Source organism: Eumetopias jubatus, unplaced genomic scaffold (assembly GCF_037043125.1).
Source record: "Eumetopias jubatus isolate StellerSeaLion01/CBP00866 unplaced genomic scaffold, mEumJub1_p1.0 scaffold_3, whole genome shotgun sequence".
Classification (NCBI taxonomy): domain Eukaryota; kingdom Metazoa; phylum Chordata; class Mammalia; order Carnivora; family Otariidae; genus Eumetopias; species Eumetopias jubatus.
Genome location: NW_028274809.1, coordinates 19646550 through 19672922, shown reverse-complemented (window position 1 = coordinate 19672922; position 26373 = coordinate 19646550). Strand labels below are relative to the sequence as shown.

Below are 26373 nucleotides of genomic sequence, written 5' to 3'. Positions count from 1 at the left end.
GGGAGGCAGGGAGGCTAGCGGCCGTTTCTAGGCAACCATAGACTCCAGGTCCTTAGTGGCTCCTGATGCCCAAGAGACGGTTCCGAAGTGCCCTAGGAAGTGCCTATGGGCGGTCCGCCGTCTCTCCCAACACCTGTGAACGCCTTCGTCCTCTGAACCTCTCTGACCAGTTCCAACGAGTACAGCTGGTAACAATGGGAGTCTAAAGAGACCGGCAGTGAGGGGGGAGAAGAACTATAAGTCAGGCAAAGTCTGCAGGCAGCCGGAAGGGACGGGGCTGAAGGCCAGGGTGGACGTCTCTCGGCCTAAGGAGCTTGAAGCTCCTAGGCTGGGGGTGAGAGAGGGGCTCCGGTCTGCGAAGCGCGCGGGCAGGGGCCGTGGGAGGCGGTGCTGAGGAGGTTGGCGGTGGCAGGAACTTGGGAAAGGCTGGAAGGGGCGGGGTCGGGTGGGCGAGGCTGGATTGAGGGGGCGGGGTCGGGTGGGAGAGGCTGGGTGGAGGGGGCGGGGCCGAGGGGCGAGTCTGGGTAGAAGGAGGGGGAGGGGAGGGGGAGGGGAGGGGGAGGGGAGGGGGAGGGGAGGGGGAGGGGAGGGGGAGGGGGGCTGCGTGGAGGGGGAAGGGGGACATGGGGTCCGGTGGGAACGAGGTTGGGTTGGGGGACAGGAGGTGGCTGAAAAGAAGGGAGAACGACAGGAGGCGCTCTCTTTGCTCCAAGATCTTATTTTTCCATCCACTTCGCCCTACGATGTTTTTGACACCTGGATTATTATGAAAAAGGAAAACGCAAGGTGGCTAACATTAACCTTTCTTCCATGCCCGAACCAGGCCTCCTAGATGTATGGAACTGTCCCTGGAGCTGTAGCCCTTCACCACCATCTCTACCTCCTTCCTTCTGAGGGATCCTGAAACCTCTGTCATGGAAAAGTACCACGTGTTGGAGATGATTGGAGAAGGCTCTTTTGGGAGGGTGTACAAGGGTCGAAGAAAATACAGTGCTCAGGTGGTGAACAAAGAGGGGTATCTCTTGGGTGGGATTCTGTACCTCCAACCACGGTGGAAAATGGGACCAGAATACCGACCTATATTCCTGAGGCACTGACTTCCTCATTCCTCTTACGGAGTATGAGCCCTAATATTAGATTACTTGGGTTTAGATCCTAGGTCCACCACTTTCTAGCCTTCGAACTGTGGACAAGTTACTTAACCTCTCAATGTCTGTTTCCTCATTTCTAGAATGAGGATAATTATGAACAGTATCTGATTGATGGGGTTTGAGGATTAAATGTGATTCACGCTGAATTACTATACTAATACAGTGTCTGGCACCTAGTAAACAATAAATAAATTTTATATTTATTGTTTTTTTCCTCTATCATACCATACTGGAAGAGAGAAACCACCTGAACTCAATTCTTCATTTTTTTCTTCCTTCTCTTTTCCTTGAATCTCTTAAATCTTTACCCGGAGTTTTTTACCCAGATCAGAACACCTCTCCCAGAATCCACTAAAGGGATCTGTCTGGTGGAGGCTGTTTTCTCCTAGGGCAAGTTGGGGGCGGGGGAGGCCTGGATAAGGCCAGGGTACTGTGGGGAAGGGGAGTAGGAGACTAGCAGGTAATGAGAATTTGCTCCAACAATCTAAAGCCTGAGTTCTGGAGCTCTGAGGTGAATGTTTCAATAGTGTGGTTAGGCCTTGACTCTTCTTCATCTTACCACTGACAGGTGGTGGCCCTGAAGTTCATTCCAAAATTGGGACGCTCAGAGAAGGAGCTGAGGAATCTGCAACGAGAGATTGAAATCATGCGGGGTCTGCGGCATCCCAACATTGTGCATATGCTTGACAGCTTTGAAACTGACAAAGAGGTGCACTTCGGTTTTGGGTCACCCTTCCCCAAGAAGAAGGGTCCCAGAAATTTCCTGACCTCAGAATGCATAAATCTGGAGCCATCAGAACCGCCTTCTCCCTGCAGGTGGTGGTGGTGACAGACTATGCTGAGGGAGAGCTCTTTCAGATCTTGGAAGATGACGGAAAACTTCCCGAAGACCAGGTATGTTTCCTGGCTCAAACCTCTCCCCTCCCCTGACCTCTTTTCAGCTTAAGGACTGGTAGGGAAAGCTGAGGGCACTGAGAATCACCATTTTGAAAACTCCCAAGGAAAATACAAGAGTCTGGGTGTATGTGGAGACAATGTGGTGTGACAGGAAAGTATGTGAACACTGGAGCCAAAATCTCGGAGTACAAAGGTTGACCCTGCCACTTTCTAGCTGGATCTTCGGGGGCAAGTTACTTTAACCTCTTGGTGCTCAGTTTCCTGATTTAGAAATGGATGTAATTATAATGTCTGTCGCATGAGGCTAGTGTGAAGATGAGTGAATTAATTCATGTAAAGTGTTTAAAAGAGTGCCTGACATGCAGTATTCAACATAGTTAGCTATTATTATTATTTTTAAAGATTTTATTTATTCATTTGACAGAGAGAGCATAAGCAGGGGGAGCGGCAGGCAGAGAGAGGGAGAAGCAGGCTCCCCGCTGAGCAGGGAGCCCAATGCAGGCCTCGATCCCAGGACCCCGGGATCATGACCTGAGCCGAAGGCAGATGCTTAACCAGCTGAGCCACCCAGATGCCCCTAGTTAGCAATTATTAATGCTGCTGCTATCACTAGGCACCTTTAGTGTGTGGTACCAGAGGGGGCAGGAAGGGATAAGGTTGTGGTTAAGGCAGGATTCACCAGCAAGATCTAGTGGTTAGCAGTGGGATGGTCGAACACATTCTCCAGCCACACTTGTTCTAGAGATTTCTCTGTACCCTAGCGAGTAGACCCCCCTCCTCAGGATTTCCTGTTGCGGCATGCCATCTCCCTCTGAGCATTATTATTTGTAAGTTATCATCTTGCTCATTTTGTGTATCTTATTCATTTGACCACTTCTCTTGAGAAAGAGGACTTTGTCTTGTTTAATAACAGCTAATGTATATTGAAGGTTTACTAAGTGCCAGCCACCATTCTGAGCATGGCATGCTGTAACTTAACTTAATCCTTGCAGTAACCCTATAAGGGAGGTGGTGGTATTATCGTCAGCCTATAAATGACGCATCTGAGAGGCACGGGATAATTTGCTCATCCATGGTCATTTTTCTTCAATGAATGAATGAACAAATGAAAGAATGAATGAATGGGGGGGCAAGAACTAAGGAAGATGTCATGGGAAGCTCTGGAAAAAAGAAAAAGTAGAGATCACATCAGTAATTTAGGGAAGTGTCTTTGGGCTTGTCAGTAGGCTCCTTCCTCTGACCTCTCCTTTCTTTCTCCCACCTGTTTGACCCCTAGGTTCAAGTCATTGCTGCCCAGTTGGTGTCCGCTCTGTACTATCTGCATTCCCACCGCATCCTCCACCGAGACATGAAACCTCAGAACATCCTTCTTGCTAAGGGTGGTGGCATCAAGCTCTGTGACTTTGGGTGAGGAGACTGACCTTCCGTCTCTGCTTCTCATTCTGCAGGGAGTCTCAGACCATATGCTTGACTTACCTAGGCCTCATTTTAGAAGCCAAGCTGGAGACTGGGATTCCTGTTGGATCTTTAGGAAGGTGCTCTCTGTGTGGGTTTGGGATAGCTCACACAATGATAGGTAGTAGTCACCAGGCCTAGTTTGTGTATTGATTACGGTCTCTCGTCCCATTTCCGTTCCATCATCTCCTGCAGATTTGCCCGGGCGATGAGCACCAACACGATGGTGCTGACATCCATCAAAGGCACACCACTCTATATGTCTCCAGAGCTGGTGGAAGAGCGTCCATACGACCACACCGCAGACCTCTGGTCTGTGGGCTGCATACTGTATGAGCTGGCTGTAGGCACCCCTCCCTTCTACACTACGAGCATCTTTCAGCTGGTCAGCCTCATTCTCAAGGACCCTGTGCGCTGGCCGACCACCATTAGTCCTTGCTTCAAGGTAATGAACATAGAAAGGGAGATTACTTGGCATCAGAAACCTGTCTTCCTCTGCCTCTGTTCCCTTTTCCAAAATCGGGGGCAAGATTTTGCTGTTACTGAATGAAAGCAGGAGTTGGGCCCAGCTGCCTTGCTTTTCTACTGCAGGGGCTGATTCTGGGAGGGTGTCCTAAGGTCCGCCAAACCTGGGACTAGCAGCCCTTCCTTGGGGCAGGTTATTCTTTATCACAATGAAAAGGTAATTTCAAGCCACCAGGGACAGATGCTGTCCTTTTACACAGTCTCTATTCCACTTATTTCCTATCAGATGCAAGGTCCAGATGATATCTAGATTTGCCCACAGAACTTTCAGTCTTCCTGAAAGAAAGAATCTTAAGACATTCCGACAGCCAGAGCAAGTGGGGCCAGCTCAGCCAATAGGGACAGGTGACACAGGTGGTGCCTATTGATTGCAGCTAAGTCTCAGTGGGCGAAGGAGGGTTGGAGGGAGGGAGGAAAAAGAGTTGACCCTTTTTATTTCTTATCTAGGGCAAAATTTGGACCCTCAATGGAATTTAAATGCAACCTTTTCCCAGAGTGCAGTCTCATTATAATTTTCCCTTGCTCTAAGATGAAAAGGGACAAGTTTCTCCCCAACCTATTTAGTTGGGGAAGCTCAGTAATTATCAAAAAGAATCTAAACAAAAGAAACTTGAGTGGGTGATAGGCATAGGATATTCCATTCTCCCTTAGGCATCTTCATTCAGCAAGAGCCACAAATGACACCTTGCTTTAGAACAGTGGTCATCATCTACCAGTACCTTCTATTCCCATTTTAGGCCCAACTGAGGATTTTCCCAAGGATACCTCATAACAGATGTACCCTTTTCAGAGGCAGTCTCCCTTCCCCACCACCATCTGAAGACTTGCTGAAAGATTTCTGTTTTTGTGTGCTCCCAAACCTATCTTTATGCAATGACTTGTGTGTGAGTGTGCATCTGTTCCTACCCAGCTGCAAACAAACCCACAATCAGAGGGAAGACACAGTGAGCCATTTGGACCCCTTTGAATGTTTGCTTTCTGAAGATGATTGTGAAGGTGACAGAATGTCTCTGGACAGGATGTGGAGCTCTCCAGGAGGGGAGGCAGTGAAGTCTGTTCCTGGAGCCAGGGAAATGAGGCCTAAGGATAGGATTAGAGAGGATGTGGTTAAGACCATCCAGTTTGCTGAAGGAATGGACTCAGGAGTCTTGGTTTCCTGCTTCTGCTGGTGACTTAAAGAGAGCCTGTAGGAAAGCAAAGACCCATGGGGTATTTTTTTCTCTCCACAGAGCTTCCTGCAGGGACTGCTCACCAAGGACCCCAGGCAGCGTCTGTCCTGGCCAGACCTCTTACATCACCCCTTTATAGCTGGTCGTGTCACCAGTGAGTCCTTATGGTCCCCAGGGCTTTTGCACTTCCCTGGGCTCTTTCTAATCTACTCCCTTCCCCAGCGTCTGGATGCAGTGCATCTGCTTTACCTTACCAGCTTGAACTTTCTTCCTAGCCCTTTGCCTAACCTTTGCCAGTTCCCTTGCCACCCCACTTCCTCTTTGCCATGTTGTCAAGATGGTCTCCTTCCACAGAAGCCTGAGGACACTGATGTCGTCTCTGGCGCAGTGGAGATGGTGGCGCAGCTCTAGCGTGATCATGCATTCTCCCTCTTCCTTCCCTACAGTAATAACTGAACCAGGAGGCCCAGATTTGGGCACCCCATTCACCAGTCGCCTACCCCCAGAACTTCAGGTCCTAAAGGACCAACAGGTGCATCAGCTGGCCCCCAAGGGCAATCGATCTCGCCTCTTGAGACAGGCCTGTAAGCGCATGGCTGAGGAGGCCAAGCAGAAGGTATGTAGGACAGAGGGGATAGGGGATATGACTGGGGAGGTTGGAGAAGGAAGGTTGATGAAGGGCCATGAATAGGATTCATGCTGCCCTAAGGCAACCAAATAGTTTTGATTCAGTGTCTCCTGCCCACTTCCCACAGAAACACCAGAACACAGGACCTGCCCTTGAGCAAGAGGATAGGACCAGCCAGATGGCTTCTGGCACAGCCCCTCTGCCTAGACTAAGAGCCACTCCTCAGGAACCAGGCCTCTCGGCTGAGATCTTGGCCTCAGAAATGAAGAGCAGCTGGGCTGAGTGGGGGGCTGGAGAGGCCCCCCCTGCACCTCGGTGAGGAGGGGGTAGCCAGGAATTTATAGGCTGAGGTATCTTGTAGATCTTTGACTTTTGCCAAAGCAAATACAACATGGTGCCGGTCACTAGCCACCGCCTCATGGGGACAGGGCCCTGGGAGTCTGAGTCCTGGGTTCTTGAATTCTGATTCTGGCTATTTTCCTGATTCATCAGGAATCGTGGGAATTTTCCTTTCTCTATGCCTCAGTTGCACATTAACTGAGAAGGAAAGAATTGTTTCCATGCAAAAGGGAAGATTATTTGAGTTGAGAGCTACAGGTGAAAACTGCCAAGGTAGACTTGACAGTAAGATCCAAAGTGGAAGGGTAGTCAAGGATACGTGTGGAGTGGTCAACATCCTGTCCTGGCCATATCCTAGAAGAAAGCTCTCCCCTATCCAATCCTGTATGGCTTGTTCTTCATTCTTATCTTGGACCTAGAGCGAGGGACATGTTAATGAACCCTGAGCCTCACAGGTCAGTAGGAGCCTCCTACTCCCTGTTCCTCTGGCAGGGAAAACCAGATCACTCAGGATTGTGAACGAGTTCTCCCAGAACTGAGGCCAGAGGTGGTGGGCCAGCGGAGCATTGATGCAGTGGACCTAGAAAATGAGGTAAGCCATAGAGGCTCCACTTGGCCTTGACCCTGCCATGGGATGTTGGGTCTGGGTAGATGTTTTTCTAGAACAGTGATTCCCAACTATCCCAAGTATGAGCTCCCCTTCTGTTAAAAATTGATTTCTTATTATCAGTTTATAGATTTTAATTGCATAGCATCTGAACAGGTAATTATAAAAAATTAGAACATACGGGTAAAAATGAAAGTCCCTCTTGAGCCTTACCCCAATCCCAGTGATGTCTGCTGTTATTAGTTTTGTCTTTCTTCTTCCAAACTTGCTGAATTTTTAGATACGTACATGCACACACAGAAATCTGTAGTTTGGCTGCTTTTTGTTACTGAGTTCACACCACATGTACTGTTTTACATCGTGCCTCACTTACCATATGATCTGTTTTGGAGATCCTTCTACATCAGAACATGTCATTTTTAGGGGGTTTTAACTTTTTATTTTGAAATAGTTTCAAACTTAAAGAGTAATTGTGAGGCTGCCACAAAGAATTCCTGTATACCCTTCACACAGATTCACCAACTGTTAAAATTCTGCCACATTTGCTTTATGATCCTCTCTCCCTAGATATCTGCATATGGGTAAATCCTCTTTCTTGAGTCATTGTAGGGTAAGATGCAATCTGTCTCTTTACCCCTAAATACTTTAGTGCATATCGCTGAAGAACAAGATCATTAATCTACACCACTATAGTATAGTTACAGAAGTCGGAAATTTAATACTGATGTGATTCCGTTACTTCATCTACGATCCATATTCAAAGTTTGCCAGTTGGTCCAATAATGTTCTTTATAGGGAAAAAAAATTTTCCCAGCCTATGCTCCAATCTGGTGTTAGGCATTGTGTTTAGTTGTTATACTTCATTAGTTTCCTCTAATCTGGAATAGTTCCTAGTTTTGTTTTTCATGACTGACAGTTTTGAGGTACAAAGGCCAGTTATTTTGTAGAATGTTCCTCAAATTCATACTTCCTCATCATGAGGTTCATTTATGCAGTTTTGGTGGGAATATTGCATAGGTGATGCATCCCCAGTTCTATAGTCTTTTTAATAACTTCATAATATTCCTAAGATGGATGTGCCATGATTTATTATTCCCTTACTGATTGGCTTTATGACGTTTCCAATTTTTTTTATCATAAACCATGCTGCAGTAGACCTAATTGTAGGTATCTCTTTATGAACACGTGCCAGTATTCTCCGAGAGACTTTTCAAGACCCCTCACATACGGCCAACTCTGCCTTTGTAAACTGGTTGTTGAAACATATATATCTGTGCCGAAGAATTCACTGGTTCTTGTGTTTACTCCATGATTCCCCAGGTTGGGTGCTACTACCCTTAAACCTGACACGCTCCTCTTTCACGCCCCTATACCTCAGGAGCCAGACAGCGACGATGAGTGGCAGCACCTGCTAGAGACTGCTGAGCCTGTGCCCATCCAACTGAAGGCCCCTCTCACTCTGCTGTGCAATCCTGACTTCTGCCAACGCATCCAGGGCCAGCTGCATGAGGCCGGGGAGCAGGTAACGGGCACATGTAATGGGATTTTAGACTATTGTAATCACAGATGAGGCGTTAAAAAACTTGAGGAGAAAAAGAAAGTTTGTCCCTTTTCAGTTCTCTTTCAATTCATCTATTTAATTCAAGATTTGCTAGCTTCCTTTAGTAACACAGAAAGAACAGGCCTCGGCTCTCTCAATTAAATAAATCAATCTTTAAAAAAAGGGGACGCCTGGAAGGCTCAGTCAGTTAAGTGTCTGGCTCTTGATTTCGGCTCAGGTCATGATCTCAGGTTTGAGAGACCCAGTCCCGCCTCTGGTTCCACACTCAGTGGGGAGTCTGCTTGAGTTTCTTCTCTACCTCTCCCTCTGCCCCTCCACGTCCTGAGCATGCACGCTCTCTCTTTCTCTCTAATAAATAAATACATCTTTTTTTAATAAAGATTTTGTTTATTGTTTAGAAAGAGAGAGAGAGATAGCAAGAGAGAGAGCATGAGTGGGGGGCAGGCAGAGGGAGAAGCAGGCTTCCTGCTGAGCAGGGAGCCCGACACAGGGCTCGATCCCAGGACCCTGGGATCATGACCTGAGCCTAAGGCAGATGCCCAACCGACTGAGCCATGCAGGCACCCCCATAAGTAAATAAATCTTAAAAAAAAAAAACAAACCCAAAACAGGCCTGGATTTTCTCTTTCTGAAGGGAAAAGCATTCATTTAGAGCAGGGATTGGCAAACTCGGATGGTAAACGTTTTGGGCATCAAAGAGCAAGAGGCAAAAATGGAGGGTATTATTAAGTACTTCTGGAATGAGAGAAAGCACTTTTCCACATAATTTTTATTGATGATGATGTGACCAGCACTGGGTGTTATACACAACTGATAAATTACTGAACACTACATCTGAAATTAATGATGAACATATGTTGGCTAATTGAATTTAAATAAAAAAATTTTGTTGATGAAATTAAAAATATAGATATGTGTATAAGAGCTTCTGATACAGGTATACTAATGAGAAGAATGAGATTCTTTTTTAAAGGACAACAATTTGCTTAATTGGCATTCATAATTAGTGTTGTTTATTCACCAATTGAGGGACATTTGAATTGTTTCCACTTTTTGGCTTTTATGAATAATGTCGCCATGAACATTCACATGGAAGTCTTTGTGTGGACGTAACGTTTTCTTTTTTCTCCCTTGGATATCTAGGAATTGCTGGGTTGCATGGTAATTTATATTTACCATTTTAAGAAGCTGATAAACTATTTTCCAAAGTGGCTGCCTCATTTTGCATTCCCATCAGCACTGTGTGAGGGTCTCTGTTTCTCCACATTCTTGCCAGCATGTATTGTCTGTTTTAATCACAGCCCATTCTAGGGAATGTGAAATCGTGTCTTATTGTCATTTTAATTTACATTTTGCTAATAACTAATGTGGAGCATCTTTTCATGTGCTTATTAGCCCTTTGTATATCTTCTTTGGTGAAATATCTATTCAGTTCTTTTGCTTATTTTTAAGTTGGGTTGTTTGTTCCCATGAGTTGTAAGAGTCCTTTGTATATTCTGGATAGGAGACCCTTATCAGATATGTGGTTTGCAAATATTTTCTCTCAGTCTATGGTTTGTCCTTTTATTTTCATAAGAGTGTTTTTTGAAACACAAAAGTTCTGAATTTTGATGACGTCCAATTACCATTTTTTTTCTTTTGTGGATTATGCTTTTGGTGTTATATGGAAGAAATCTTTTCCAGACCCAAAGTCTGGAAGATTTTCTCCTATGTGTTTTCTAAAAGTTTTTTTAGTTGGAGCTGTAGCACGTAGGTCTCTGGCCCATTTTTTGAGTTACTTTTTATATGTAATGTGAGGTAGGGATCTAAGTTCATCTTTTTGCATGTGGCTATAGAGTCGTCCCAGCACCCTTGGTCCAAGACTCTCCTTTCCCCATTAATTGTCTTGGCACCTTGCACCTCCCTTCTGGGCCTTCCACGCTGTCCTTGTAGTGGGTGGTAACTTCATTAGGGAGGCAGGAGAAAGGCTCTGCCTCCAGGGTGAGTCTTGCGGAGTTGGAATTCCAGCTGAACTACTCTTCAGCTGTGTGATTTGACTCCTTATCTAACCTATCTAGAAGATTTAGTCTTCTCATCTGTAAAATGGATAATTGTTTACTCTGCACGGTGATTGTAAAGAATAAATGAACAAATAAGTGAAAAGATTTAGAAACAGAGGATGACATATTATAAAGCACTTGATGTAAATGTTATTCTTGTTTGAAGAGTAGTTTTTTAAAGAATAACCGTTTAAAAGTATCATAGTGCCCTTTCTTGCAGGTTATATATAAATAAGTGATGGACTGGATTTGGCCTGTGGGTCATAGTTAGTCAAGTCTTGATCTAGAGTTAGATAATTCATTTTATCTGTTTGGAGTTGAATGACATTGTTTTGTGTCTGTTGTTTTAATACTTGGAAGTATGTGCGCGCGCGCGCACGCGTGTGCGTGTGTGTGTGTGTGTGTGGGCGCACGCGCGTGCATGCGTGCCTGTGTGTGTGTGTTTAAGGCAAAGGGCTGGAGAAGGGAGGGAGCAGATAGGAATGGCACTGGATCCCACAGAGACTGAGGGGAGGTCCCCTTTCCCTTGGTCACTTCCCTGGCTCTTTCCCTTTTTCTCTGTTTCCTTCCCTGGGTTTTAGAGTCCCAAAGAAAGGAGTGAGAACATTTGGTCTGCTTTGCCAGCTCCTTGGGGACTGGTATTTGTCACTCTCCTTTTCCCTCTGATAATATCGATTACTATTTGTTTCCCTCATGTCACCCAGATCCTGAAAGGCATGCTGGAGGGTGCATCCCGTATCCTTCCGGCACTCCGAGTCCTGAGCAGTCTTCTGTCTAGCTGCAGTGACTCCATTCCCTTGTACTCCTTCTGTCGCGAGGCGGGCCTCCCCGGGCTCCTGCTCAGCCTGCTCAGACACAGCCAGGAACACAACAGTATCCAGCAGGTAAGCCCTACGCCGGGGGCCTGGGAGCCTCGGAAGACTTATATAGGAGTTTCTTCACCTCGGATCTCTCTTCTTCAAATTTCCTCTTCTTCAGTTTCTTCACCTTGGATTTCTATTCGGCCCCCGGCATTTTCTTTTCTTTCCTCCTGTCTAGTTAGTAGATCATGAGTTGCAAACTCTGCTGCCCTCTGAGGCCAGACAGATCCTGTCAGGTGGGGAAGTAGAGTCTGTGTGACCATATGAGTAGTGGGGAGTACGATAAACTGGAGAGCTTGTGCCCAAGCTGAATGGGACATCCCCTCAGCTCCAGCTCACTGCTGCCACATGGGGGAACATGGGCCCCGTGTCACCAGATCTTCCAGTTTTCTAAGAGAAGCTAGAAATCCAGATTTGTATGCACAGTTTCCCAATCTTTAGAGCACTGTGTTTTGGAATGTTAAATCCTAGGCTTTCGTTGCCCTGCTTTTATAGAACAGAGTACTGAAATTCAGAGATTCGCCAACTTATACGCAGGCACTAACTTGTAAATGGTCGCAGGAACGATGAGTGGAGGAGCTAGGATTGAGGCTCAGTGTGTCTGAAGCTGAGTCCCTCCCTCCCCCTACTGTGTTCTGCTGTGGCCAAGCTGAGAGGACAGAATACTGAAATGTTTAATGGGGCCTCGGCTCAGGCAGCTGAAAGCTGCGTTCTGCTCACGAGTACTAACCTTGAGTGTTTTTAAGGAGTTTAAAGAAGAATTTGAGCTATTTTGAAAAACAGCCTCCTAAACTCCCAAATCCTATTCCAGCCACACAGGACATGTTTTCAGGCTGCTTATTGCCCCCTGGCCGCCACTTTGTGACCTCTAGATTTCTCCTTTCTGTCTGGACGCTCTCTTCCCTCTGCCCCTTCCTGTTTGGTCAACCTGCCCTGGATGTTGGACTTTTTTTTGTTTGTTTGTTTTTTTACTGCTTTTTCTCTTTCTGTTTCTATCCTCCTCATTGCCCTTACTTTCTGTCCTCTTGCCTGGCAGCAATGTTGGTATGGGACCTTCTCACGGGACCTGATGGCTGTGATTCAGGCCTACTTTGCCTGCACCTTCAATCTGGAGCGGAACCAGACAGGTGACAGGTGCGATGAGAGCCAGCTTTGCTCCGTTGGCCACTTTGGCTTCAATTTCTACCCCTATTTCTTTCCCTCTCTGTTAGGAAGAGGCTAAGTAAGAAGAAGCCAACAGGTTAGGGATCAGCTGACTGACCACTGAGGGTCTAGCTAATCCTCCTAAGGACCCTGAGACCCCTCTATGTTCACCCCAAGGCTTGCAGGTTCTAAGGGTCACCATACACTAAATGGAAGGGTCACAATATGAATAACCTAGAGAAAATGGCAAAGAAGGGGCTAGGAGGGTGTGTATAGAGGACTGTGTGTGTGTTTAGCAGGGGAGAGGGGAGGGAGCATTCTGAGATGTTCCTTTGCAGAGATTCTCCTACCTGCCCAGAACTGACCCATTTACCACATGTGGGCTTTTAGAGAGATGGGCAATTTTTTCCCAGCCTACAGGTGTTTCAGGAGGCTGCCAGCCTCTTTCTGGACCTGTTGGGGAAAGTGCTGGCCCAACCAGATGACTCTGAGCAGACCTTGCGGAGGGATAGCCTTATGGTAATCTGCTCCCTTGTCCAGATTTCTGTCTTTGATGTATTTCCCCGTGTTTCTCCCTTCCCCTGTCTTATAACTATACAGGATTAGGTCAAGGTAATACAATAGACATTTACTGACTATGTGCCATATGAGTAAGAGAAAGTCCCCATCCTCAAGGGACTAGAAATAGTCTAGTAGGGGAGATGAAAAATGATCAAGGACAATAGCGTGAGAAGTACATTAGAACTTACATAAAACTTGTATGAAATACAGAAGCACCACTGAAGAACATATGATTAATGCTACTTGCGGAGTCATAGAAGTCTTGAAGGAAATCATCTTTGCTAGGATTTGAAGAACTCATAGAAGTTTGCCAGATGGGTGAGGCAGGAAGTAGGGAGGACATTCCAGGCAGAAGAAGTAACATATATAAAGATCTAGAGGCATTAAGCACTGTGGCCTATTTTCAGGGAACCACAAGTTGAAGTATTCCTTTTTAAAGAGCCTTGCAGATGGGCTAGTATTTCCCAAACTTATTTGGCCTGTGGACCAGTAAGCTAGTGGGTTCTCATCCCTGGACTGTGGAGATGAGGGACAGGAGAATGGAGGATTGAGCAGGAGGATAGCTGAGTTCTGACTGATCTCAGAGGAGACAGAGAGGAACATCAGCAAGGAAGTAAGCAATTGCCTAGTCATTGTTCAAACTGGCAGTGGGGGACACAGCTCTGGACTGCATTTCTGCTTCCAACTAGCAGTCCATTCACACTCTTCTAGTCTGAGAGCCTATTTTAACATCCCTCACCCTTTCGAGTCAGGAAGCTTTTCCAACGCCTAACCTAAATTTTGGCCATCGGCAACTTATGTTATTGGCCAGCATTTATCCTATATGTCATTGTGCAGCGAGTACATAGGGAGTTTGGAATAAACACCCCACCTCCCGAAATTCTGAACCAGTAGGACTGGGTTGGGAGGGACGCAGGAATCCCCAGGAATCCTCATACTCATGGTCCATAGATAACACTTTGAGGAACATTATCTAGGAGGCAGCTGATCAGAGAATAGAAGGATTGACACCTAAACTTGCCATTCTTTAAAACGTGAGGGTGATTATAATGCATTTTCTGTGCGAGGAACACTTTGAATGGCACTGCTGGTCCCTCTGGGTTTTCTCCTTTTTGCTCAGGTTCTCTGGGGGATTCTTGCTCCTTACCCTAAGCCCCGTCACTTTTCTGCTGCCCTCATGTCAACCCCGCCCTTGTCTCCCTTAGTGCTTTACTGTTCTGTGTGAAGCCATGGATGGGAACAGCTGGTCCGTCTCCAAAGCCTTTTACTCCAGCCTGCTGACGACTCAGCGGGCGGTCCTGGACGGGCTGCTCCACGGCTTGACAGTTCCCCAGCTCCCTTTCCACACACCCCCAGGTAACCAGAGTAGGGTGCGGAGGTTCTCTTGACTCCAGAGCAACTCTGGCTCTGCGCCCTGCCCCACCCCTGCCTCGACTGCCATTGCCTTGAATAACTCCTGGCATTTAGTGAGCGCTCAGGAACTAACTGTGTGCTGTGTGCTAGAAGAATGAACCGGGAGCTGAGAGAAACGACCAGACCACACCCTGCGTTCTTTGCCCTTTCTCCATAGGAGCCCCCCAAGTGAGCCAGCCGCTGCGGGAGCAGAGCGAGGGTCTGCCTGGAGCCATGTCCTGTGCGTTGGCGGCCGTTTGCACTGCTCCGGTGGGGCTGCCCAGCTGCTGGGGAGCCAAGGAGCAGGTCTGAGCTGCAGTGTCTGCTTCCTCTCGTCCGGGTTGCTGGAGATGAGGAAGCTGGCCTCAGTTTCTCAGAAAGGCAGAAAAACGAGCATTTATACTCCTCCTTACCCTGTACTTCCAGGAACAGATGCTCCTACCCTGGGTCGGGGCCACTTGTAGAACATGATGTCACCCAAATCCCAGAGCCCTTGGCCAGCTGGTTAGAGAGCGCGGTGACAAACCGTCCGTGTGGCAGGGTGGCTGACCCGAAGCCACCCGTGATGCTTCCTCAAGGGCTCAGGATTTAGATTTCCTACCCCCTTTTTGGCCAGCAACTCTTTCCTCTGTACCTGCCTACGCTAGGGCTAAACTAGGCCATGACCTTTGGTTCTCCTCTGGCCATGAGGACTGGGGATGGGATGGGGTCTGAGGTTCCTGGTGAATCTGAGGGAGAGTGGCTAGCAAGGCGTTGAGAAACCTGATTCGTTGGAGCTAGGAGAGGAATAGGATGGGAATCATGGGAATGCGATGGAGGCTTCATGTATGTTCCTACAGATCTCCCGGCATTTGGCGAATCAGCTCACTGAAGACAGCAACCAACTGAGGCCGTCCCTTATCTCTGGCTTGCAGCATCCCATCCTGTGCCTCCACCTTCTCAAGGTACTGCCGGTCCAAAACCCTTGGGACTTCAGATTTCTTTTCTTTTTCTTTTTTTTTAGAGGGGGAAGGACAGAGGGAGAGGGAGAATCTTAAGCAGGCTCCGCACTGGGCGTGGGACTCGGGGCTGGATCTCATGACCCTGAGATCATGACCTGAGCTGAAATCAAGAGTCGGACACTTCACTGACTGAGCCACCCAGGCGCCCCAGATTTCTTTTCAATCCCCAGGACCGAGAGAGAGAGAGAGAGAGAGAAAGACACTGAGAAAGACAAGAGACCCCAGAGGGTCCCTTTCTGCTTTTAAATCTATTCCACTGAGATGGCCTCACTGTCAGCCAGTCCCCTCCAGAGCCTAGAAGTAGCCTGATCTCACTGTCTTATAGCAAGAGGTGGAAGTGGCCTGGATTTCTCTACTACCTCCACAGTGGATGCTATAGATCTGTTGAGAGGTCAGCCTGCTTCTCAGCTCAGGGGCTGCTCAGCCTCGCTGATTGCTTCCGCCTTCCTCAGGTTCTCTACTCCTGCTGCCACGTCAGTGAGCGCCTGTGCCATCTTCTAGGGCACGAGCCCCTGGCCTTGGAGTCACTGTTGATGTTGGTCCAGGGCAAGGTAGGCCAGCAACACAGGCGAGTATATCGTGGTGGCCCCGCCATCTCAATCAGAAGTTGCTCTGCTATCTAGGGTTTCCTTTGTAGGTAAAGGTAATGGATTGGGAAGAGTCTACCGAAGTAGCACTCTACCTCCTCTCCCTTCTTGTCCTCCGGCTGCAAGATCTACCTTCTGGGTAAGTCACGAAGTGGGGTCTCTCCACTGGAATCTTCCATCCCCACAGCTCACCCTGTTACAGAATATGGGGGAATGGCACCTTGTAGCCTATCCTTAGGAGGGATTGGGATAGAGAGAGTGAAGTCTTCTCTGCAAAGAGCAGAGCTAGCTTCCCACCAACTCTGTGTCTTGGCAGTGGTCGTACAGCCTCTGTGGAGAGTGCCGTCCAGCAGGGAGGGAGGCCACTCGCCAGCCTCCTTTCCCCTGGCTGCACCCTTTGATGTATCTCCTTTTTCCAGAATGGAGAAGCTGGGCAACGAGATTGCTACTCTGTTTACCCGTTCACACATCGTCTCTCTCGTGGTGAGTTTTCAGCTCTCTTCTTCCTCCCCTTTGCACCCCGCCGTCCGGCCCTTCAGGGAGTACGGGCGTCACTGTCCCAGTAGCAGCCGGTCCTGAGGCCGTCCGTGGGGCCGGACAGAGATGGAAATCCTCTCTGCCTGTCCTGCCTGCTGTGCAGGTTCAGACATTCCTTCTCCTCTGACTCCTCTCAGAGCGCAGCAGCCTGTCTGTTGGGACAACTCAGTCAGCAAGGGGTGACCTTCGACCTCCAGCCTGTGGAGTGGATTGCGGCAGCCTCACATGCTCTGTCTGCCCCTGCAGAGGTGAGGCGGGCCGGGGAGGACACAGACCTCTCTGACCAGACCCAGGACTCCATTCAGGGGAAAAGACTGTAGCGCCAGCCTGCCTGGGGCAAACCAAGGGGTGGGAAGGGAGCCAAGGGGTCTTTCCTTTCCTCTGTGTCTGCCCCCAGATAACAGCCCCCTCTGAGCCCAGACTCGCAGGCAAGGAAGGAGAGAGGGAGGGAGACCCGAGTTACCCGAGGATGAGACCTCCCTGCCTGCTCTAGTCCCCTCCTCCAGCAGCTCCTGCTCCTGTTGTTTAGGTCTTTTCAGAAGCTTCATCTCTTCCCCTCTGCCTGCAGTTTGCACTCCCTGGCCCCCTCCTTCTCCTTAACTGAGGTGGAAAAGGTGGCTGGCATCCTGAGAACTCTTCAGGAATCCCATCCGCCGTGTAGCCTCCTTTCCGCTTTCTCCTTTTCCAGGCCGTCCGCCCCCCCTCCTTTTTAGATACTTTGGAACCTGTATTTCTCTCATTCCGTAAAAAGAAGGATAGACTTCATATTCAGATGATTGTCATCCTTACAGACACAGAATTCCTTATAACTTAGAAAGCACTTCACATGTCATCCCACAGCATGCTTGAAAGAGAGACCACATGAAATGTAATGATACTCACGTCCTTTTTCCAGATGAAGTTGAACTTCAGAGAGGTGGTAGGGATGGCGTTCCCATTCATCCAGGAGCCCCAGTCAGAAACCTGGGAGTCCTCATAGACTGTGCCCCCTGCTCCATTATTCTGCCATCTAGATGGTTCCCCCAGGCCCCAGGTGCTCTGCCTTCCTGTCATCTCTCAGATCTTTTGCTGCCTGCCACCGTCATGGCCCTGCTGTAGTTTGTGGGCATATCATCGATCTTGCACTGTGGCACTTGCCTGCTGAAGGATCTCTTTTCTAGACTCCCTCCTCTCCAGTCCATTCTCTTCACTGCCACCAGAGTGAGCTTTCTTAAAAGTCCAGTCATTTGTTCAACTAGTAAGTATTTAGCACAGAAATATGTATTGAGGACCAGACACTATTCTGGGCTCTGAGGATACTGCAGTGAATAAAAGAGACAAAAATCTTGCCCGTGTGGACATTGTATAAGTCTTCAGTGGCTTCGCACTCTTTCCGGGATAAAGTCCAAACTCCTTTACCTTCTCCTCAAAGCTCATCTATTTCCTCTGGGCTCTATATTCTTGTTATACCAGGACTTACCACTTCCAAAGGTCACGTATCATCGTTCATGAGCTGCTTTATTTATGCTATGCGTTCTACTTGGAATGCTGTTCCTTCCTACCACCTCCTTCTCTTGACTGCCTTTTAAACTTTTAATTCATCAGTGTTCTACCTCCAGAAGGTAGAGTTAGGCCCTCTCCACTGTGTCTCCACCCCCACCCCCACCCCCAGCCTCTTGTCTAGCAAGTATCTTCCTACCCCACCAGTCTATGTGTCTTTGGGGCAGAGGTAGTCGTTGAATGAACAGTCAGGAACCAAGACTCCTCTAAGTCCAGAAGAGCTCTCCCCACTGCCCTGGGCTGAGGAAGAGCTCTTTCTGCCTGACCAGGAGTTGCATGCACAGGACCTGCATTCTCCCTGCCTCTCTCCAACAGGTCCGGTTGACCCCACCAGGTGGCTGTGGATTCTACGACGGCCTCCTCATGCTCTTGCTGCACCTCCTCACCCAGGTATGGGTGCCTCCTGGGCTAATGAGCCGCTAGACAATAGGAATGAAGAAGCAACCCATACTTGCCTCTTCTGTCAAATTAGGGTGCTCGTGATAGCCTTCGAATGGGCCTACCTGCCCTCAGCATGGACCCTTTCAGGGGAATCACCTCAGGATTCGGTGGGGGAGGAGAGCCATAATTCCCTGGTTTCCAGCAGACACACACATGGGTTAAGATGTGAGAAGAAAGGAACTCAGACAATAGGGAAATCCCAGGTTTTTGGGAAAACAGAGGAATTATTTCTAGGACTCTCTTTCCTTGGAGGTCAGGGATGAGAGTGGGGGGGGAAAAAAAGGCATTTCGAGGCCTGACTTCGACCTCCCTACCTACCCTCCTTCAATTTCCTCTCCAGCCAGAGAAGGGTAGCCTGATAAGGGATGTGGTTAGCTCAGAAATGTGGACCGTTCTGTGGCACCGCTTCTCCATGGCCCTAAGGCTCCCTGAGGTGGTGTCTCCACAGGAAGAGGAGCCGTCGCTGTCTAGGCCACAAAGCCCAGAGCCAGACTGGACACTGATCTCACCCCAAGGTATCTTTCCATCGGCACGGCCTCCGTTGTAGGGCCACAGTGTTGATCCCTCTTCAAGAGGAGGAGATTGCCGCGACCGTTGCCGCCTGGGAAGAGGATGGCGTGGGCCACGCTGGGTGGGAAAGGGACTAAGCAAGTGGAAGCCCCAGGAGCCCTGGAGAAGCAGGAGCACCTGGGCCTCTTGCCTGCTCCACTGGGTCTCCATTCTGGGTGTTTCCAGGCGTGGCAGCCCTGCTGAGCCTGGCCGTGGCCACCTTCACCCAGGAGCCCCAGTTATGCCTGAGCCACCTGTCACAGCATGGAAGTATCCTCATGTCCACCCTGAAGCATCTGCTTTCCCCCAGCTTCCTGCATCAGCTGGGCCGGACGTGAGTCAGAGCTGGAGGAGAGAGTCGGTAGGGCAGGGTGGGGAGGGGGAGTCAGGAGAGCTGTGGCTGAGAACATGAGCTATGAGGGGGGCAGTGGGATTGGTGAGGTTGGGCAGGCGGAGCCGGGATTTGAGAAGGGGGCGGAGAATGGTAAAGGGCAGGTGAGCAAACCGAGTCGGGCCTTCCACGCTGCCCTCCTTAGGCCTCACGGGCCTGAGTTTCTGCCGCTCGTGGTGCTGTCTGTCTGCCGGCTCCTCTGCTTCCCCTTCGCCCTGGATGTGGACGACGACCTCCTCGGAGGTGTCTTGGCTGACTTTGGGGCCTCAGAAGTTGCAGCCCACCTGCTTCAGGTACTTGGGAAGCTTCTCAGGCGCGACAGTCGGGGAGGAAGATGGCCAACCCTGTGTACTCGAATTCACTTGCCAACAGCTCCAAGGCTCTCGTGGGCCCTGGGGAGAGTGGAGGGTCTGACTCCATCTAAGAGCTGGGAGTGGAGAAAGCATCCAGGCCTGAGCAGAGGCATTGTTTGGAGCTGGGGCTGGCACCCCGCCCCCTCCATCAGTCCCTCTTCTGGATCCGTTGGAGCTCCGTGGGGAGGACATCCCAGTCTAGGCACTGGAGACTCAGCTCCTCAGCCAGGAATCACCTCTCTGGCAATTCTTGGCGCTAAGCAGTGGGCCTCTGAAGGCAGAGCAAGCTCATCCTTGCAGAGCAAGGAATGATCTTGCACCTGTTCTCCTGGGCTCCACACTGGGTCTCACGTGGCGGGCTTGGGTCAGGTTTTCCGGTTCTCTGTGGTATTTCGCAGCATAGCTTGGCTTTTCTCTCTGCCAGAGCTTGGGCTCCTTCGAGCTACCTCACTGCAGTGAGTGCTCCCTCTCCCTGAACCCCTTTTGCCTACTGCCCTGCCCCTCTGTCCCCAGGTCTGCTGCCACCATCTTCCGCTGCCTCAAGTTGAGTTGCCTGTCAGTCTCCTCACACGCCTGGCCCTCACGGATCCCACCTCTCTCAACCAGTTTGTGACCGCGGTGGCTGCCTCCCCTAGACCTGTCATCTCCTTCCTCTCAGTTGCCCTCCTGGGTGACCAGCCACTGCTAACCTCCGACCTTCTCTCCCTGCTGGCCCACACAGCCCGAGTGCTGTCCCCCAGCCACTTGTCCTTTATCCAAGAACTCCTGGCCGGCTCTGATGAATCCTACCGGCCCCTGCGGAGTCTCCTGGGCCACCCAGAGAATTCTGTGCGGGCCCGCACGTACGGGCTCCTGGGGCACTTGCTGCAACACAGCTTGGCCCTGCGTGGGGCGCTGCAGAGCCAGGCGGGGCTGCTCAGCCTCCTGCTGGTGGGGCTTGGAGACAAGGACCCCGCTGTGCGGCGCAGTGCCACCTTTGCTGTGGGCAACGCAGCCTACCAGGCTGGTCCCCTGGGGCCTGCCTTGGCTGCCGCCGTACCCAGTATGACCCAGCTGCTTGGAGACCCTCAGGCTGGCATCCGGCGCAATGCCGCGTCGGCTCTGGGCAACTTGGGGCCTGAGGGGCTGGGGGCAGAGCTGTTACAGTGCCAAGTACCCCAGCGGCTCCTAGAGATGGCGTGTGGAGACCCCCAGCTAAATGTGAAGGAGGCCGCCCTCATTGCCCTCCGGAGCCTCCGACAGGAGCCCTGCATCCATCAGGTACGCCCCTGGGGACTCGTGGACCACGACGGTGGGGTTGTATTTCACAACATTTTTCTGAGGTAGTCTTTTAAGGAATTGGGACACCCATAAATCCCCCTGTCCGGAAGTGGGAGATGACAAACTCATCTCCCATCTCCCACCATGGGGAAGGGAAGGAGTACAGGGGAGGGCTCCGATGAGTGGGAAGTGCCTGGGGTCTCAAGGACCAGGCTTTCTGTCTTGCTGTGTGGGGTGGAGGTGAGGACACACTAGGCCATGTTGAGGCTTAGTGGGATTTCATCCCGGGAGCCGTGAAGCAGCTAACCATCTTTTTTCAGCCCTCACCCTGTGACAAGCAGCATGCTAAGCATGTTACCTTTGTTACTTAGTTGAAGCTATTGTAGTCCTCATTTTGCAGGTGAGGACACTGAGGCACTAAGAATTTTAAGAACTTGTCCAAGTTACAAAGCTAGTTTGGGGGACTGGACTTCTGAGCTCAAGGGTCTGAATCCTGAGCCCCATACCTTAACCACTGCTTCATCCTGCTTTTTCTGCCCGGTATATGAAATAGCCGAATGGAAATCACACATCTACCTGTGATAAGGCTAAACATCCAAATTATTATAGCGCAATGTGGTAGCATTGGATGGTGCATGTGGGAACAGACATTTTGACAGGATGGCGATGATATAAATTATAGGGTTTTCTGGCAATCCCTGGGGGGAAATAATGAAAAGGATTCTCAGTGGTAACGAGGTTAAGGCCCACTGGTCAGGACCTACTGCTGGGAATCCCACTTTTGACTGCGTGTCCGCACAGCCTGTATTACCCTTCTTGGGGCCAAGCCCGTGGATCCCTCGGTGCCTTGATTTCATGGTGTATAACCGAAGCAAATGGGAGTAGACCTCCAGTCTTGATGAGCCCCATCTCCACCGTTTCTCTTTCCCCACCCAATCTAGACTGAGTCCCCAGAAGCCCGTTTTCTTTTTCTTTCTTTTCTAGAATGGGAATTGCTGGGCCATGTCGTGTTCTGTCATCTGCTCTCTGTCCCACAGGTGCTGGTGTCCCTGGGGGCCAGTGAGCGATTAGCCATGCTCTCTTTGGGGAATCAGTTACTGGCACCCAGCAGCCCCCGGCCTGCCTCTGCCAGACACTGCAGGAAGCTCATTCACCTCCTGAGGCCAACCCACAGCATGTGATCTCAGATTCCTGCGGTCCGTCCTCCAGCCTTTGTGGCCCCCTTATTGCCAACCTCTCCTTTTTCTACTATATGAGCCACCAACTCAACCAAGAGCTAAGGAGACTAAACAAAAGAGATAAGCTGCAAGTCAACTATTTGAGAACAAGAAACTAGAAGAGATTTCTGTATAAAGCTCCCTCCTTTCCCCAGATACTGATTTCAACCAGTAAACCTCATTGATGTTGGTGCCAGAGAAGATTCCTTCCTTTTCTACATCGAAGGCTTTTTCTCCGATCATGTGCCTTTAATCCCAAGAACATGCCTCCTGGACATCAGGGAGGCATCTTCCATCTGAGAGCTCTCTTCCTTTCTGGAGCTCCTATAATCCCTCCAGCAGGTTCCTGCCTTAGTGCACTGCCCCAGGACAGTGATGAAGACAGAGCCTGTCTCCTCTCTAGGTGATAAATGCCATCAGTCCCTGCTGGTGGATGATTCTCTGACCCGTAGCCCACATTCCCATCCATGGGTTAGGGTGGAGAGTCTTTTCTTTCTTTTTCTTTCTTTCTCTTTTTCTTTCTTTCTTTTTCTTTCTTTCTTTCTTCCTTTCTTCCTTCCTTCCTTCCTTCCTTCCTTTCTTTCTTTCTTTCTTTCTTTCTTTCTTTCTTTCTTTCTTTCTTTCTTTCTTTCCTTCCTTCCTTCCTTCCTTCCTTCCTTCCTTCCTTCCTTCCTTCCTTCCTTCCTTCCTTTTTTCCTTTCCCTCCCTCCCTTCCTGCCTGCCTGTCTTCCTTCCTCTTTCTTTCTCCCTCTCTTTCTTTCTTTTTCTTTCTTGCCTTCTTGCCTTCCTTCCTTCCTTTTTTCTTTTCCCTCCCTCCCTTCCTGCCTGCCTGTCTTCCTTCCTCTTTCTTTCTCCCTCTCTTTCTTTCTTTTTCTTTCTTGCCTTCTTGCCTTCCTACCTTCCTTCTGCTCACCCTTCCTCTGTTTGTAAACCCTTGTCATAAAAGGTATACCTCACCTTACTTGGAGCTGCCAGGGTAAGAGGTTGAGGGGCTCAGCTCCTCTCTCAGCTGCCGTGTTGTGTTGCAAGCACTTGTGTCCTGTTCACAGAAGATCCTGTTTGGGAGCTTATTTATTCTATCTCTTTCTGCCTTCCAGCTTCTTCCAACCCAGAGGAGCTACATGTGGCCACCTATTTCCAAGCCAGGGCCAGTGGAGCTGAAATAGGGAGGGATAGGATTAAACAGAGAGGTACATTGGATTGCTTTGTGATCTCAGCCTTACTGATGAGTTTTGATGTTTGGTGGAGTTTCAATGTTTGGGAAGCCCAGCTGCTTGAGAAGGGCAGCTGTTTATGGACATTGTGCATTTTACCAGAAAGAGATGTTTGGCAGACCCATTAGTTAGAGTCGTGATCCAGCTGGAAACATACTAGAAAGCTTAAACCTTGCAACAAGCTTCCCAGAGCCCTGATTTCTCCATCTGTAAAATGGGGAGACTACTTTCTGTCCTTCCTAAATTCCAATTGTTTTTTGAAATGAAAGATGAGTAAAGTGTCCTTAATTTTTTTTAAAAGGTTTTATTTATTTATTCATGAGAGACAGAGACAGAGGGAGAAGCAGGCTCCCAAGGAGCAGGAAGCCCAATGTGGGACTCAATCCCAGGACTCTGGGATCATGACCTGAGCCGAAGGCAGCCGCTTAACCATCTGAGCCACCCAGGCGCCCTGTCCTTAATTTTTTTTAAAGATTTTATTTATTTATTAGAGAGAGAGAGAGAGTGCGTGCATGTGCACGCGCACACGCGAGTGGGAGGAAGAGCAGAGGGAGAGGGATAAGCAGACTCTGTGCTGAGTGCAGAGCCTGAGCCCGAAATGGGGCTCAATCTCATGCACCTGAGATCAGATCACGACCTGAGCCAAAATCAAGAGCTGGACACTCAACTGACTGAGCCACCCAGGCACCCCATGTGCCCTTATTTTTATAAGTAATTTGATTTAGCCCTCATCTTCATTGTGCATTGTCTGTTTATATTCTAGCAAAAATAACATTTTTTTTTCTAGAGACCACCATAATTTCCTCCTATCCAGATTATTTCATTCGGTTCACCATTGAGTCCTTTCTCTGTGCCAGAGGTACTGTTCTAGGCACTGGAGATAAAGCAATGTGTGTTCGCCATAGAGTTTCCATTCCGGGCGGGAAGACGACAAACTTACTAAAATAAGTGAATTCTGCGTAGCATGTAGAGAGGTGAGAAAAGCTCTGGAGAAAAATTAAGCACAACAAGAGGATGAGGAATGCTGAGTTGGATGGTCAGGTTAGGCCTCCCTGAGATGACCTTTGAGCAAAGACTTGAAGGAGATGAGGCAACGAGCAGGGCAGCTATCTGAGGGAAAATCTGAGGCAGAGACAATAATCACTTCAAAGGCCCTGAGATAGAAGCATGCCTGGTGGGCTTGAGGAGCTGTACGGAAGGCCAGTTTGGATGCAAGATGTGAAGAAGGGGGAGAATAGTAGAGAAGAGCACAGGAAGATAGTGGGGACCAGATGTTATAAGCCTGCAGACCTAGTACTTTGAGTAAAGTGGGCATCTATTGGAGAGTTTTGACAGAGAAGAGATGTGATCTACCTTATGTTCTGAAAGATTACTCGTCATTGTCGTGTCGTGCGTGGACTGTAAGGAGTGGGGGGCGGGGCTGGGAGGCAGGGTGGCAGCTTAGGTGGCTGCCGTGGTACCAGTGGGATGGTGAAAAGTAGATTTTGAATATATTTTGGACATGGAGCAAATAAGATTTTTTAACTGATTGGATGTGAACAAAGGAAAGTAGACAAGGATAACTCCCAGATTTTTGGCCTAAGCAATTGGGAGAACGGAATTGCCGTTAACTAAATGAGGAAGGCTATTAGTGGAGGGGTAGTGGGTGGGAAAATTCAAGTTCAGTTTTGAACGTGTTAAGTCTATTGGAAATTTTTTTTTTAAGATTTTATTTATTTGACAGAGACACAGTGAGAGAGGGAACACAAGCAGGGAGAGTGGGAGAGGGAGAAGCGGGCTTCCCGACGAGCAGGGAGCCCGATGCAGGGCTCGATCCCAGGACCTGGGGATCATGACCTGAGCGGAAGGCAGACGCTTAACAACTGAGACACCCAGGCGCTCCAGCTGGAAATTTTTAAACACACAAAAGTAGAGACATGAATTCAGTGAACTCCATTATGTTTCCAACATCTGCCATATCTATTCTTTTTCTATTCAAGTATTCAATTTTATTTTTTTTTCCCTTCAAGTATTTGAAAACAAATCTTGGGAAACATATAATGTTACCCATAGTACTTTGGTGTATATCTTTAACAGATCAGAACTTCTGTTTTTGTTTTTAACAAAACCACAGTACTTCTCTAAGACTTGTCTGGATTCAGGCAAATACAGTATTGTATTTTAAAATCTAGACCTCTTCCCCCTAAAAGATGAACTAGGAAGAATTACCTTAGGAAAGAATTATTTTTTCCCCCAAATAATTCATTAAATACTAGCTAGAAATACCATGCTTGCCTGGTACATAAAAAACTTGATGTAGCGAAATTAAATATACAAACTTTTTAGGTTCTCACATAAAACAATAGTTAATCATTTCATGAGGAAGCATAATAAGAAAACACGTTTCCATCCTTGGGAGCATATAACCTAAGGGCTTATAAATATGTAAACAATCTCACTTCATTTTATATCATTGTACAAAGTGCTGAGAGGATTTGACATGAATGGTCTGAGTAGTGCCTGGAATTCAGAGAATGTCTGGAAGGTTTGAGGATTTATGCCTGTGTTTGGTTTTGCATGTGTATGAGAGTATATGTGTTTTAACTCTTCTGGGGTGAGAAGCAGGTTAACGTTTTCAAACATTAAAAGTAGAGGGGTGCCTGGGTGGTTCAGTCGTTAAGCCTCTGCCTTCCACTCGGGTCATGATCCTGGCGTCCTGGGATCGAGTCCTACATCAGGCTCCCTGCTCGGCAGGAAACCTGCTTCTCCCTCTCGCACTCCCCCTGCTTGTGTTCCCTCTCTCACTGTGTCTCTCTCTGTCAAATAAATAAAATCTTAAAAAAAAAAAAAAGGAGAGAGAATGGCATAATAAGCTCCCAAACCCTGATCCCACAGATTCAGCTGTTACAAACATTTTGTCAAACTGGTTCTACCTATTCCTTCTTAAATTTTGTCATTGTTATAGTTTAAAAAGCACT

At 48.7% G+C, this 26373-nt stretch overlaps 1 protein-coding gene across 1 annotated transcript; it reads left to right on the top strand.

The window, feature by feature from the left end:
* The first annotated feature begins 5 nt into the window (after window positions 1-5).
* Window positions 6-22769, top strand: STK36 (serine/threonine kinase 36). The gene is made up of 27 exons (XM_028092146.2): window positions 6-188; window positions 824-998; window positions 1720-1860; window positions 1968-2045; window positions 3325-3455; window positions 3699-3948; window positions 5258-5351; window positions 5644-5813; window positions 5953-6140; window positions 6657-6756; window positions 8150-8293; window positions 11076-11255; window positions 12268-12365; window positions 12788-12893; window positions 14141-14291; window positions 14506-14633; window positions 15167-15271; window positions 15781-15879; window positions 15966-16054; window positions 16335-16398; window positions 16590-16700; window positions 18307-18381; window positions 18773-18947; window positions 19168-19315; window positions 19518-19665; window positions 20239-20985; window positions 22023-22769. The coding sequence occupies exons 2-27, from the start codon at window positions 915-917 to the stop codon at window positions 22164-22166; spliced, it is 3948 nt and encodes a 1315-aa protein (XP_027947947.1). The 5' UTR covers window positions 6-188; window positions 824-914; the 3' UTR covers window positions 22167-22769.
* Window positions 22770-26373: the final 3604 nt, after the last annotated feature.

Bases quoted from the DNA above. Each gene is read 5' to 3' on its own strand.
- STK36 (XM_028092146.2), top strand. From the start codon at position 915: ATGGAAAAGTACCACGTGTTGGAGATGATTGGAGAAGGCTCTTTTGGG. The intron at 6,141-6,656 runs GTGAGGAGGGGG...TTCCTCTGGCAG, and splicing joins GAGGCCCCCCCTGCACCTCG to GGAAAACCAGATCACTCAGG. The intron at 19,666-20,238 runs GTACTTGGGAAG...CTCTGTCCCCAG, and splicing joins TTGCAGCCCACCTGCTTCAG to GTCTGCTGCCACCATCTTCC.